At 35.8% G+C, this 15,514-nt stretch overlaps 1 protein-coding gene and 1 pseudogene across 5 annotated transcripts in view; one reads left to right on the top strand and one right to left on the bottom strand.

The window, feature by feature from the left end:
• TPR (translocated promoter region, nuclear basket protein) overlaps positions 1 to 15,514 on the bottom strand; it is a 67,782-nt gene that overhangs the window by 15,476 nt on the left and 36,792 nt on the right. For all 5 annotated transcript variants that reach the window (XR_013449857.1, XM_078078037.1, XM_078078039.1 and 2 more), the window contains exons 32-41: positions 14,045 to 14,255; positions 12,696 to 12,839; positions 12,159 to 12,357; positions 10,829 to 11,034; positions 10,563 to 10,624; positions 6,797 to 7,005; positions 5,755 to 6,027; positions 4,859 to 5,007; positions 3,976 to 4,059; positions 196 to 396 (exon numbers count right to left, since the gene is read on the bottom strand). Coding sequence is in view for 4 of the 5 variants with exons in the window: in XM_078078037.1 (XP_077934163.1) it covers positions 196 to 396; positions 3,976 to 4,059; positions 4,859 to 5,007; positions 5,755 to 6,027; positions 6,797 to 7,005; positions 10,563 to 10,624; positions 10,829 to 11,034; positions 12,159 to 12,357; positions 12,696 to 12,839; positions 14,045 to 14,255 (1,738 nt within the window). In the remaining variant the exon portion in view is untranslated. The remainder of the gene's footprint in view (positions 1 to 195; positions 397 to 3,975; positions 4,060 to 4,858; positions 5,008 to 5,754; positions 6,028 to 6,796; positions 7,006 to 10,562; positions 10,625 to 10,828; positions 11,035 to 12,158; positions 12,358 to 12,695; positions 12,840 to 14,044; positions 14,256 to 15,514) is intronic.
• Positions 8,497 to 9,722, top strand: LOC118544498 (heterogeneous nuclear ribonucleoprotein A1 pseudogene; annotated as a pseudogene).

Genomic DNA, 15,514 nt, shown 5'->3' with positions numbered 1-15,514 from the left:
AAAAAAAGATGGATTTTTTTCATTACTTGTTCTATGCTCAATTTCATTATAAAATGTTAATTTCAGACTATTCAGATAAAAAAAGCAAAATAATCTATTTAAACTGACAGGGAAGCAGATGTTACTGGCTGATGAATTAGCAGTCGTAAGGATTTGAGCATTTCATCCAGCAGTTTAAAACAATGGATGATTTACCTCATGTTCTCCATCATTTTCATCATCATCCTCTTCTTCATCATCACTGTCAATCACAATGACATCATCTCCTTTGCCCTGACCATCTTGGGATGAAGTTGTTGTTTGCTGATCTGACTGAAGGGGTCCAAGGTCTATTTGTAGAGACTGAGAGGTTTCTTCACTGTCTTCCATTGGAGTATAATCTCCCTGGGTAACTCCCTTTAAGAGTAAAAAAATGAAAACTTAAAAATTTAGAATGTCAAATATACGTAAAACTATCAGTAAGATTCTGTATATCTAATAAAAAAAATACTCGTGGACTAGTAGCATTTTATTTTTAAAATATGGTTTTTAAAAACAATTAGGGTGCCTGGGTGGCTCAGTCGATTGAGTGTCTTTGGCTCAGGTCATGGTCCCGGGGTCCTGGGATCGAGCCTCACGTCGGGCTCCTGCTCAGAGGGGGTCTGCTTCTCTCTCTCTGCCCCTCCCCCTACTCATGCTCTCTCTCTGAAGTAAATAAAATCTTTTTAAAAAGTTAAAAAAAAAAAAAGAATAAAAGAATTAATTTGAGGCACCTGGGTGGCTCAGTTGGTTAAGCGTCCAACTCTTGATTTCACCTCAGGTCATGATCTCAGGGTCATGAGACTGAGCCCGGCATCAAGCCCCACCTTGGGCTCCACACTCAGCATAGAGTCAGCTTGAGATTCCTTCCCCCTCTCCCTCTGCCCCTCCCCTCACTCACATGCTCTTTCTAAAAACAAATAAATAAAAATCTTTAAAAAAAAAGAGAATTAATTTGAAGCACATGCTAAAGAAAATGTATCATTGGGTTTCTTTACTGTCTTCCTATAGAAGAATTATTAAAAACCTCATTGGCTAATACTCCACTAAAAAAGAAAAAAATGTGGGGCGCCCGGGTGGCTCAGTCGTTAAGCGTCTGCCTTCGGCTCAGGTCATGATCCCAGGGTCCTGGGATCGAGTCCCACATCGGGCTCCCTCCTTGGGGGGAAGCCTGCTTCTCCCTCTCCCACTCCCGCTGCTTGTGTTCCTGCTCTCTCTCTGTCTCTGTCAAATAAATAAATAAAATCTTAAAAAAAAAAAAAAAGAAAAAATGCACATATACAGATATATGTATATTCGAAACTACCAGTGTGATAGTGTAGATCAGTGTTGTTCAACAGAAACATATTGTTATCCACAATGTCAGTCACATACATGATTTTAAATTTTCTAGTAGTCATTTAAAATTAAAAAAAGGAAACAAGTGAAATTAGCTTAATGATATTAATATATACAAAATATTTCAATAAGTTATCAAACTAAGAATTACCAATCAGATATTCTACTTTTTAAAATTTCTAATAAGGGCGCCTGAGTGGCTCAGTCGTTAAGTGTCTGCCTTCGGCTCAGGTCATGATCCCAGGGTCCTGGGATCGAGCCCCGCATCGGGCTCCCTGCTCGGCGGGAAGCCTGCTCTCCGTCTCCCACTCCCGCTGCTTGTGTTCCTGCTCTCGCTAACTCTGTCTCTGTCAAATAAATAAATAAAATCTTAAACAAAACAAAACAAAAATAAATAAAATAAAATAAAATAAAATTTGTAATAAGTCTTTAAAGCCCAATGTATATTTTATACTCACAGCCTATCTCAATTCAGACTAGCTATATTTGAAGTGTTCAACAGCCAATGTGGTTAACAGTGCAGTTGTAAACCAAAATCAGAAAAAAGAATATTATTATTATAATGATAATAATATTATTATTAAAAAAGTTTACTCCCCAAACCAGAAATAGTCTAGGAAACACCCTAAACAAAATAAGCTATTATTGTCAATTTACAAAGGCACTTCTCCTCCTAAAAACTCACTATTCTAAGCCTTCAAACCACACTGAAGACATCAGAAACGAAAATAATTCTTTGCTTAATTCATCCTCAAAATTCCATCTTGTTAGCTACCGAAATAAACTAATTTAAAACTTTATTTTTGTTACTTACTCTAAGAAAATTAAATGTCTACTTTTTAGTTAAGCACGTGGCAATCTATTTTTTATATAAGCCTGAAACAATGTCTTGTGAACTCATTCATAAAGATTGTATTTGCTGTAATGGAAAAAAAATGAGTAATTCATGATATAAGTAAAAATGGGCTTCAAAGTGACATGCTTATTTCAAGAAAAGCAAACACTTAAAAAGAACATCTGCTTCATCGTCAGAAAATCAGAAAAACGAACTGTTCCACAGTCAGTAGATAGTGCTAAAAGTGGAATGGAAACCAAATGGTACTTCTGAGTCATAGTTTTGCCAATCTCAAGAAAAAGTTGCACAGAAGATTTTAGTATAAGTTAACCAAGTCTGGCAATAATTTAGAAATTCACATATTGTTTCAAAACTGTTACTACGCTCTTCAGATATGACACTCTGAAAGATACATGAAACAGAGGTCACTTAGAGTACTATACATTCATCTTTAAGGTTTAGTTTTCTGTTCTTAGTCGAGGAAAATAGGGAAAATTAAAAATTAATGCATCTAAGAAACCAAAATTCACTTGCAATCTATGGTTGCTTTTAATTAGCTTGAGATAATTCCTTAATTTTATATAGATAATTTTAGAATAAATGATCCTGAAAATTTATTCAGACAAAAACTCTTTCAAGCTAAAGAGTATAACTGGAAACTAGACAGCCTGAGTTCAAGCCCCAGCTCCGACGCTATCAGAACTTGGGTATGCTACTTTATCTATCAGTTTCTCCACCCATACAATAGGGCCGTTAAGGATTAAGTTCGTTAATAAATGCTAACTTCTTAGAACACTTGACATACTTAGTAATGAATTGTGTTTATTAGCAGTAAACTATTAATATTACATATTATGAATTCTCAATTAGTGTGGCAGAGCAGATGGAAGAAAAGTAAATAATATTTTGAGCACCTAATGTGTGGCAGGTACTATTTTAGGTACAATACTAAAAATCACGTTATATTATTCCAACAGATGAGAAGACCAAGGCTTAGAGAGAATCAATGACTTTCCACAGTCACATAGCTTCTAAGTGGTATAGTCAGGAATGGAACCTAATGGTTTATAGCTTCACAGTCTACACATTTCCCCTAGTGAGGCTGCCTCTGGAGAAGCCTCACTTAGAGTTCAGAAAATGAAAAAAATACACAAATGCATTTCCTTTCATAGGTTATTTTAATTCAATAAGAGAAGCAAGAGAGGGGAGAGCACCAGAGGACCACCAAAGGGGCACTATGGATTAACTCAAGATTCAGCCAGCACTCATACTTCCAAATAATAAACAGTGGATAATCTTTACTCATGACAACTTTCGCTTGCAAAAATCTGTGCTAAGTATGAACAACAAAAAAAAATTCTTTTTTTTTTTTTTTAAGATTCTGTTTATTTACTTACTAGAGAGAGACTGTGTGTGCACATGCATGCGTGGGGTGGGGGGGTGAGACACAGGGAGAGAGACAAGCCGACTCCATGCTGAGCACAGAGTCTGACCCAGGGCTCAATTCTCATGACCCTGAGGATCATGCCCTGAGCCGAAATCAAGAGTCAGATGCCTAACCGACTGAGTGACCCAGGCACCCCATAGAAACATTTCTTTAACAAATTTATAAGGCAGTATACTAATTAGGAGTAAAGCAAAGCAGAAATTACAATGGTAATTCTAATATTTCATTAAATATAAAAGCACCAAGTTAAAAAGAAGTCCAAATAATGTTTCAATTTGTCAAAGCCAATTTCATTCATTAAAAGCAACAATTTGCTACTTTAAATGTTTAAACTTACTTCTCCAATGGAATCTTGAGAATCTTGGTTGTATACTTGAGTTTCTACCTCTCCGTCAGTACTTTCTTCTGCCATAACTTCTTCCTGAATCATAACATACACAAGTGTGTTAACTAGATCAATTCACTAGATGGAAGAATCACCTGCTCAGCTAGTTCTCTCAAATAAAATAAAGCTTAAATCTATAATTTTATGAAGCAGTACAATATAAATGTTCTTACATTTATGATATAATCACATTCCTCTTCAGTATAAATAAGACTTACAAACACTAATACATGCTAATTAAATTAATTGAGTAGTCAATGTTTCAGAGTAAAAATTCAATACAATTTTAGCTTCAATGAAAGAAAATAAAGGAATATAGTTTTAGTTAATCTGAGAAAAAGATGGCAGACAACAGTTTACAATGTCCATGAAACTTAAACTCTTAATTCTTTGAATTAAAAAAACATCCGACTTTGAAATGGAATACAACTTAAGTTTTTATAACTGTGTTTTTTTTTTTTTTTTTTTAAGAGAGAGAGACGGGGGTCGGGGAGAAGGGACAGAGGGAGAGGGAGAGCAGCAGACTCTGCGCTCAGCACAGAGCCCAAAGCAGGGCTCGATCTCACAACCCTGAGATCACGACCTGAGTTGAATCAAGAGTTGGATGCTTAACCGACTGAGCCACCCAGGTGCTCCATAACTGTTTTTTACTGAAATGACAAATAATTCAATTAAAGATATACTAAGAATTAGAAAAAAATGTTGGCAACAGCAACAATACCTGAGCTGTCAGTTGAAACTTTGTAGTAAGTTCAATAAGAGTTTTTTAGGCAATGGATTCTGGCCCCAACAGGTCCATTCACCTAATCATGTTGTAACTGCAAGATTATCTTACCTCAGTTCCTACAGGGGTAACACTTTTCAACTTCTTTGGAAGAGGCATTTCCACTGTGTCATCAGAGACTTGGTCTGATGCTTCTATGGTGCTATCCTCTTCCTCTTCACGTGTCCGTTTAGGCAAAGAAGAACTTGGGGTAGCTGACACTTTGAAATTACATAATTTAAATCTTTAATCAGAGAATGATAATGAACTCAATGAGATAAAGTTAATTTTTTTTGATAAAGTTAATTTTTGAAATATTTTGGTCATTTAACTAAAGAAAGACATAGGAAACACTTAACTGAACAGTTCAACATAATTTATTCCTGCTAATATCTATAAACAATAGGCAACCTATGCTCTAAATCAATGGTCTTATGGTATCAATCTCACCTGTGGTTAATAAACCCCATCAACTTTTACAGCAATGCATTCAATTAACTGTGTAATGATATATAATTGAGAAGTTTACACAAGGCCTTCTGTAGTTATAAAACCCAGGACTCCTATGGTAACAAAATTTATACTGTATGTTTAGATTTGAAAATCCTTATATGGTCTTCTCTTACATGTCTTTTTTCTCAAGACCTGTATTAAGTTACATATAATGTTATGGGGTTGTATCACTTTTAAAATCAGTCAAAATAGCTGGAGGAGAAGAAAGTTCTGAATGATAAAAACGAGTGATCTAGTAGTAAACATGAAATTAAGTGTTAGGAATCCATTCGTCCTTTCTAACATCTGTCAGAAAACAAGTATGTACAAACAATACTCAAGATGTGTATTTTATATCCAAGAAACTACAAATGCACAGGTCTACTCTAACTTCATTTTAAAATTAAGCATACAAAAAAATAAAAATTAAAAAATTAAAAATAAATAAACAAATAAATCAATAAAATCAAGCTTACCAGTGCCAAATACTGCTGTGGAAGTAGAAGGCCGCTCAACTGGCGAACTCTGTACAACTTCTACTATGTTGGGGGACAGCTCTTGATTTGCAGGCTCAATCTGAGGATGACTCTGTTGGGTGGGCTGCACAAAAGCTGTAGCCTGTGTTTGTTGCTGAACAGTTAAAATGGGTTGAGGGATAGTCGGCTGAATATTAGGACTAGTAGAACGGACAGAACCACTTGTGCTTCCAAAAACTGGAACATGTTCCACAGGCCCTTCTGACTGCATAGCTGAAAAATAATTACAAATACTTAATATATTAAGTCTTCTATTCTTAGCAAGGCTGGATTTTCCCTCCCTACTGTGCTACTGGTAATGTTCTGTAAAGTTATTTGTGTACATCTCTTACCACTCACTAAGCAAAAACAGTATGGGTAAATGTAATGTATTATGCATTTTTTTGTGATGCCTATGTGACTGCTATGGTAGTCTGTAGTATGGTGGCATAATTAAATAAATACCTAAAACTCTTTCTATCTACGATTTTATTGAAATTAAAACCAAATAAGACAAATGAACTGAGGAAGCTCAAAGACAAATTATAAATTTTTATTAAGCATCAGTAATAAGAAGCTACCCAGGGGAACAAAGTGGATAAAGTAATGAAAAAGACAGTTTCAGTGAAAAAGTGGTGTAGGGTTGAACCAGTGATTCAGTATGGTTTTCCAATGCAGATTTCATATCTTCCTTAGCCACCAGAAGTAAAAATGTTGGCCTTAGAAAAACATGCTATATACTTATGGGTGTGTTATTTTCCTCCTCCTTCAGCTTCAAAACAAAACAAAGCAGAAAAGAAGGGAATGGAAAGAGGGAGGAAATTCGCTGCATTAATGAGTATCCTAGGAGGCATACCCTTGAAAATATTAACTACCCACTTTTACTGTATGTTTGACTTTAGCTTTAGTGGAAGCCTCATTTATCCTTGAAGTTACTGTAATCTTCTCATAATAAATCTAAATAAGCCGTCAGTCCAATCAGATCTGTTACTATTTTACTTACCTTCCTGTGATTCTACTTGTGTAGTGGGCATCACTGTAGCTGTTGGGGTAGTAGTAGGATTTGTAACAGTTGCGGGTGTGACCATTGGGCGTATACTAGCCCTGGGTGTTGACTTATTCCCAGCCATAGCTGCAGCTGTCACTTTACTTGGAGTAGACACAACAGGAGTTGGCTTAATATTGGCTGTTGGTGGGTCTGATGTGCTGGCACTTACAGAGGGGAAAATGCAAGAATAACGGTTCATAAAAAAATTTATAAATATCCCTTATAAAGTACATATACTCTATCAAAAAAAAAAAAGCACTACATAATCTTAAAAAAGAATAAAATTGGAGGTATTGCAATCCCAGATTTCAAGATATACTATAGTAATCAAAACAGTATGGTACTAGCACACAAACAGACATAAGATCAATGGAAGAGAAGAGAGAGCCCAGAAATAGACCCATGATTACATGGTCAATTAATCTATAACAAAGGAAGCAAGAATATACAATGGGAAGTTTCTTCAGTAAATGGTGTTGGGAAAACTGGACAGCTACATGCAAAAGAATGAAAGTGGACCACATTCTTACCATACACAAAAATAAACTCAAAATGGATTAAAGACCTAAATATGAAGACCTGGAACCAGAAAAGGCCTAGAAGAGCACAGGCGGTAATTTCTCTGACACTGGCCATAGCAACATTTTTCTAGATTATGTCTCCTGAGGCAAGGAAAACAAAAGCAAAAATAAACAATTGGGACTGCAGCAAAATAAAAAGCTTCTACACAGCAAAGGAAACAATCAACAAAACAAAAAGACGCCGTACTGAATGGGAGAAGATATTAGTAAATGATGTATCTGATGAGTTAACATACAAATTATATAAAGAATTCATGCAAAAAAAAAAAAAAATTCACACAATTCAACACCAAAAAACCCCAAATAATCTAACTAAAAAATGGGCAGAAGACATGAAGAGACATACAGACACATGAAAAAATGCTCACCACCACCAACCACCAGGGAAATTGAAATCAAAACCACAATGAGATATCACCACATATGATTCTGAGGGCTAGTATTAAAAAGGCAAAAAATAACAAGTGTTGGCAAGGATGTGGAGAAAAGGGAGCCTTGTGCACTGTTGGTGGGAATGTAAATTCATGCAGCCACTCTGGAAAATAGTATGGAGGGTCCTTAAAAAATTAAAAATAGAATTAACATATGATCCAGTAATTCCACTACTGGGTATTTACACAAAAAATATGAAAACACTAATATGAAAGGATATATGCACCCTTGTATTTACTGCAGCATTACTGACATTAGCCAAACAATGGAAGCAGCCCAAGTGTCCATCAATAGATGAATGGATAAAGAAAATATGGTATATATACACAATGGAATATTACTCAGCTATAAAAAGACTGAAATCTTACCATTTGCAACAACATGGATGGATTTAGAGGGTAAGGGAAATAAGTCAGAGAAAGATAAACACCATATGATTTCACTCGTGTGTGGAATTTAAGGAACAAAACAGAAAAAAGACAAAAAACAGACTCTGAAATATAGAGAACTGGTGGTTACCACAGGGGAGGTGGGGGGGGTGGATGAAATAGCTGAAGGAGATTAAGAGTACACTAATTGTGTCTTTCTGCCCGTGGATGCCGCTGAGTAAACGTCGTTAAAGTCTCCCCTCCCACTGCCATCATGTCTAAGTCAGAGTCTCCCAAAGAGCCTAAACAGCCGCGGAAGCTCTTCATTGGAGGTTTGAGCTTGGAAACAACCGACGAGCGTCTGAGGAGCCATTTTGAGCAATGGGGAATGCTTACGGACTGTGTGGTAATGAGAGATCCAAACACCAAGCGCTCCAGAGGCTTTGGGTTAGTCACGTATGCCACTGTGGAGGAGGTGGATGCAGCCATGAACGCAAGGCCACACAAGGTGGATGGAAGAGTTGTGGAACCAAAGAGGGCTGTCTCAAGAGAAGATTCTCAGAGACCTGGTGCCCATTAACTGTGAAAAAGATTTCTGTTGGTGTGCATTAAAGAAGACACTGAAGAACATCATCTAAGAGATTATTTTGAACAGTATGGGAAAACTAAAGTGATCGAGATCATGGCTGACCGAGGCAGTGACAAAAAGAGAGGTTTTGCTTTTGCAGCATTTGATGACCATGATTCTGTAGAAGAGATTGTCATTCAAAAATACCATACTGTGTGTGAATGGCCACAACTGTGAAGTAAGGAAAGCCCTATCTAAGCAAGAGATGGCTAGTGCTTCATCCAGCCAAAGAGGTCGAAGTTGTTCTGGTAACTTTGGTGGTGGTCGTGGAGGTGGTTTTGGTGGGAATGACAACTTTGGTCGTGGAGGGAACTTCAGTGGTCGAGGTGGCTTTGGTGGCAGTCGAGGTGGTGGTGGATATGGTGGATTTTGTAATGATGGAAGCAACTTTGGAGGTGGTGGAAGCTATGACTCTGGCAATTACAACAATCAATCCTCAAATTCTGGACCCATGAAAGGAGGAAATTTTGAAGGCAGAAGCTCTGGCCCCCATGGTGGTGGACGCCAATACTTTGCCAAACCACAAAACCAAGGTGGCTATGGTGGTTCCAGCAGCAGCAGTAGCTACGGCAGCGGCAGAAGGTTTTAATTACTGCCGGGAAACAAGGCTTAGCAGGAGAGGAGAGCCAGAGAAGTGACAGGGAAGCTACAGGTTACAACAGATTTGTGAACACAGCCAAGCACAGTGGTGGCAGGACCTAGCTGCTACAAAGAAGACATGTTTTAGACAATACTCATGTGTATGGGCAAAAAACTCGAGGACTGTATTTGTGACTAATTGTGTAACAGGTTATTTTAGTTTCTATTCTGTGGAAAGTGTAAAGCATTCCAACAAAGGGTTTTAATGTAGATTTTTTTTTTTTTGCACCCATGCTGTTGATTGCTGAATGTAATAGTTTGATCATGACGCTGAATAAATGTCTTTAAAAAAAAAAAAGGTACACTGTGATGAGCAACTAAGTAACATATAGTATCACTGAATCACTATATTGTATACCTAAAACATTTTAATATGACGCTGTATTTTAATTTTATTGGAATTAAAAAAATAAATAAAAAAACCCAAAAAACAGTGAGTTGTACTCTTTTAAGTAGGTGAATTGCGGGGGTTATTAATATATCTCAACAAAACTTAAAAAAAAATGCACTACATGTTTCTTCAATAAGAGTTCAGCAAGTATGATCGACTTATGAACTCAGACCCTATTAGTTCTATTTTTCCAAACGCTGCTTTGGGCACTTTAGACAGAGTAAAAAAAAAATTATACAGTTCTATATTTTTTGTTCACTAAATATTTTAAAACTCTTATTGAAGAAGTTTTGAATTTAAGCATTAAAAACTACGTAAGAAATGCTCTGTAATGGTGCTTCCTGACAATGTTAAATGTATTCAACTGTTGATGACTGAACTCAAGTCTTAGCCTAGCCTCTTAAATTTGTTATCACATAATATCACAGAGAAAATCAGTAGCCTCTTAGAAGTCGAAAAGATGATTGTCACAAAACTCTACCTGATAGGACTGAAAGTATGCTAGAAACAAGAGTTCTGGAAAAAAGGGTTGGCAACTACATGGTGCAGCTTTGCACAGATAAATAGCTCTTTAGTACATATTTTTATAATATAGATTTGTTTTCTCCCCAAAGATCACTAACTCTTGCCTGACTTTAAAAGAAAAAATAGATTAACAAACTGTAAAAGAACTAAAACTCACATTCCTCTTTCACCAGAAGCTGGAGTTGTTTTCAATGTGATCTGTCTCTGCTGTTCTGGGACCTATAAAAAGAAAACTGGATTATTTTGCCTGCCCTACAAGAGTTCACTAAACAATGCCATCAAAATATTTTACTTTTATTAATTTTCTCTGTATACTTTGTTTAGCCAAAATTCACTGACGAAGGCTTCTAAGTCACCAGATACCTTCAAGTAATATGTACAAGGACAGAATGATTTGTTATTTACATATAATTAGCTAACCACCTTATTAGTAGGTTCTTGAGGCTCATCTCTCTGCTCAAGGTGTCTCTCTTGATGCTCTCGGAGTTCTCTTTCCAAGCGACTAATTCGACCTTCATACTGGGATTTAAGAGCAGTCATTCGAACATCCAATTCATCTTTCTGCTGATCTAAGGCTCCATTCCTTTGTTTAAGCTCCTCATTTTCTTTAGTTAGCTGATCTTTTACACCTAAAGAAGTAACCATGTGATTCTATTAATATTATAATCAAACACTGGAAGTAAAGAACATTTGTGCATTTCAATAGGTACACTAAGGTCGTTATCAGATTCTATTCCTGAGCTTTAACATCTACAATTAATTCTGATACACAATATATCTGAATAAGCAAAATTCTAAATGTATCTGTATTACTCCAATATAAAATGTACTTACTGCAACATAAAAATATGTAACTTTCTCTAAGATCTCATAAAGGATATCCATAAAATGCAGTCCGAAGTCCTTTTACATGACCTTTAGTATTTCAATGTATTATTAAAATACAAAGATATTATAAATTGCCAAAATTGCCAAATTTTCATTCCATATAATCTAAAGCACATACTAAAAAATAATTAGGTAAATTTTTTTTAAATGAAATAATTGCTAAAACACTGTATTACAGATCATTAAAAATTGCTTACAATAAAACTTAGCTGATTGGGCATTTTATTTACCCACTCACTAAGCAGAACAGCAAGCAAGGTGCAGTAAGGTCCAGAACATTGCAGCTCTGGGCCCTTAACAAACTGGGCATGATATTCTCCCTGAAGGGCTCGAGGGCCCCTCAGAGAATTGAGGCAAATAAAAATCACTGGGCTGGTAATATCCAATGATATGTAGGAGTTTACAGAAGGCCTCTGAACAACACACTGTGGACCCAAAGGATCACCAACAGAAGGTACTAATAGTTACACAACAAAGCAGGAGAGCAGTACTTCCGATTACTAGCCAACAATTAGGAAAGGCTTCATAAATAGGTGAGGGACATCCTCATCATTTGAAAATTCAAATTGCTTTAATTTTGTGTCTAATTAAATAAGCCTTATATATATATTTTAAGTAAGCTCCATGCCCAGTGTGGAGCCCAATGCAGGGCTCGAACTCACAATTGTGAGATCAAGAGCTGAGCCGAGATCAAGAGTCGCTCAACCTACTGAGCCACCCAGGCATCCCACCCTAATATTTAAAGCACACACACAGAAATCACTTTATAGTATTTACTTACTTCTTTCCCATTTAATTTTAAGCCTGCATCAAATGGCCAACTTTCACTATCAAAGTTCAAACTTTAGCATATACAGAAATTTACCAGCTAAATGTGCTATCTTTGACTTTGCTGCTACTATGGCCTTTCTTGTTTTTTCTTCCTTTTCAGTTATCTGCTGTCGGAGCTGCTCCTCTTGTGTGGTTCTATCTTGAAGATCCTGACGAAGTCGTGAAAGCTCAGACTGAAGCTGCACAGTTTGTTCCTGTAGATTTCTGGCTTCTGCCTCTTTTTCAGATAATGTCTTTTAAAGAAAAGCAAAGTATTCACCATGTAATTCAATCAAATCAATATAAACTGTATGTCAGACAGAATTAAAATGTAACTTATTAATCTGCTTATTTAGATTAAATGGAAGTATAAATGTAAAATGGTGGTCAAACCACCATTAAAGTGGATACTTGATGATTGGATACTATTTCTATACATGAGCCATTCATGTATAAAGGATAAATATACATAAAAAAGATTATATATTTCCATATGACAACAGAAAGAGTTAGTGTTTAACATATACTTCTTCAAGTACTTAACAAGCAAGGAATTAGGGACATACATTCTTCACTACTCTCACACTTATACCTTCTGCAGATTTTCTACTTGATTCTCTAGTGATTTTGCCTTTGTTTCAGCTTGATTGAGAGTTTCTTTGAGCTCCTGCATTTCCTGGACTGAGACATGCTGTTCCTGGTGGTCTCCAGAAGACTGAGCGGAGGTCTCCATGACCTAAGATGACAAAGCAGTAATAATATATACTTTCACATTTACACTTAGTAATTCCACATCTAAAAGTTCATCTAAGGAAATAATTACAACTATGCAAAGAAATTTATCTTAAAGGGTATTCATAAATCAATTTTCTATGAAGTAACTCTATTGCCTGAAGGTAAGGTATTAGTTAAATAAGTTAGGGTTTTCCATACAACTGGATATCAATCATCTAATCAAAATGATGCTGCATTGTAGATGGATGTTTGACATAGTAATTATTTTCACAGTAATGAGTAAGGTGAAAAAGCAGGATACAAAAATACACAAATGATCTTATTTCTTTGGAAAAACACATTACACATATGTTAAGAAAAGCATACTATTAGTACTAATGAAGTGCTAATAGCAGTCAACACCAAGGGGTAAGAATTTTGGATTTTTAAAATGTATTTTCTAACACGTGCTAAATATGTAAAATTAAGTCAACATACAAGCTTTTTACTTTTGGGAATTAATTCAGATTCAAAATGTAGTAAGAACTAAAAAATTCTTTTTGATAGGTGGTTAACGTACACTATTGATTTAACACTATAAATAAAGCCTGATTATAAAGAACTATCATTTTTTGATATACACAATTTTAATCAGCAGTGAGTTCCAAGAACAGGTTTGAAAAGGGACAATATCTAAGACTGGAAAACTGAACTAAAAATACCTAGCATTTACTAAAATTTCTTTATGAACTTAGAGTGTAATTTGAGGCATATTAATGAGCAAATCTTTTTTTTTTTTTTAATATTTTATTTATTTATTTGACACAGAGAGAGACAGTGAGAGAGGGAACACAAGCAGGGGGAGTGGGAGAGGGAGAAACAGGCTTCCTGCGGAGCAGGGAGCCCGATGTGGGGCTCGATCCCAGGACCCTGGGACCATGACCTGAGCCCAAGGTAGACGCTTAACGACTGAGCCACCCAGGCGCCCCTAAAGAGCAAATCTTAAAACCAAATAAAGATATCAGTATAAGCTTACACTTATGTTCACAATTTAAAGACCAGTAATAAAAATTATAAAGAAATAAGACTTTGAGGAATCATTATATATGTATATAAATACGTATATAAACGTGTCTACGTATATAAAAAAAATTGTGTATGCCAAAAAATTACATATATATACACAAATATATATATATATAGAGAGAGAAAATTACTTCAAAATACCTTATCCTGTTGTGCTTTAAGTTCTTCATATTGAGTCTTGTATCTACGCCCAATCTTCTTGACTTGGGTAATAGTTTTGACTTTTTCTTGGATATCAATTATTTTGGCATCTAAGTCTTTTTGAATGGTTTCCTTTTCAGTTCTTACTTTATTTAAGTCTTCCTTTAGACTCTGGATTAAGTTCTGGTTGTTGGTCAAAGATGCATTTGATCTAAACAAACAAACAAAAAAATGGGGTAAAGGAGAAAGATAAATGAGACTTTTTTCAAATTTTAAAATCCTTTAATTTACATTACTGTATGCTTTAGTATGTTTGGTATTTTTTTTTATTTTTTATTATTTTTTAAAGATTTTATTTATTTGACAGAGAGAGACACAGCGAGAGAGGGAACACAAGCAGGGGGAGTGGGAGAGGGAGAAGCAGGCTTCCCGCTGAGCAGGTAGCCCAATGCGGGGCTCCATCCCAGGACCCTGGGATCATGACCTGAGCCGAAGGCAGACGCTTAACAACTGAGCCACCCAGGCGCCCCTTTGTTTGGTATTTTGAAATCCTAAAACACACACTCCAAAAGATAATTCCTTAAATTATGAATCTGTGGTCCTTTAGAAAGACTTTATTTGCTTATTATAAAGGCATACATGCCCATTTTAGAGAAGAGAAAACCTGAGCTACCAGTGGCTAAGTGACATGGACAACTTTACTAACAGTAATCAAATGTTAGTAACACAGATTTTAATCTACTTCTGCCTGATATCAAAATCTACACTCTTTCTATCATACTGGGTGTTGAGTAAGTAAGTTAGGCTTTGTAGTCCACATGTAGTCTTTTTCACATGTTCTTCCTTTTTTACAGTGTTCTTCCTTTTTTACAATTTAAAAATGTGAAAATCTTTCTTAGTTTACAGGCTGTGCAAAAACAGGCATGTAGGTTATAGTCTGCCAACCCCTGTATTTTATCATAAACTGAATTTGAGGTCAGATGACCTGAATTAAGAGTATGGGTTTAACATCTACTAACTGTGCCCCTGGGTACCTTTCTGAATCTTAGTTTCCTCATCTTTGAAATTAGGTATTAATCTCTCCTACTCAAAATGCCAGACTGTTATAAAAAAAAAGAGAATATAGATGAGAAAAAATCTGTAAGCTGTCAAGCTTTATAGAAGTAGGGACGGACATAAACAAATGACATAAAAACTTTAAGAAGGTAAATCAGAAACATTTATTTTAATATTAAATGTCTTAACTTTATTTTTTAAAGCAAGCAGACTCCTGGCTGAGTGTGGAGCCTGATGCAGGGTTCAATCTCATGACCCTGGGACCATGACCCCGAGATCACGACCTGAGCTGAAATCAAGAGTCAGATGTTTAACCAACTGAGCCATCCAGGCACCCCTAAATTTCTTAACTCTCAAAGGGTAATTAATAGTTCACTATAAGTTCATTTAAAGAAATTCCTTTTTTTTTTTTTT

This window comes from Halichoerus grypus, chromosome 7, assembly GCF_964656455.1.
Source record: "Halichoerus grypus chromosome 7, mHalGry1.hap1.1, whole genome shotgun sequence".
NCBI lineage: Eukaryota > Metazoa > Chordata > Mammalia > Carnivora > Phocidae > Halichoerus > Halichoerus grypus.
The sequence above is the reverse complement of the archived record's forward strand: the minus strand, read 5'-3'. Positions and strand labels throughout refer to the sequence as shown.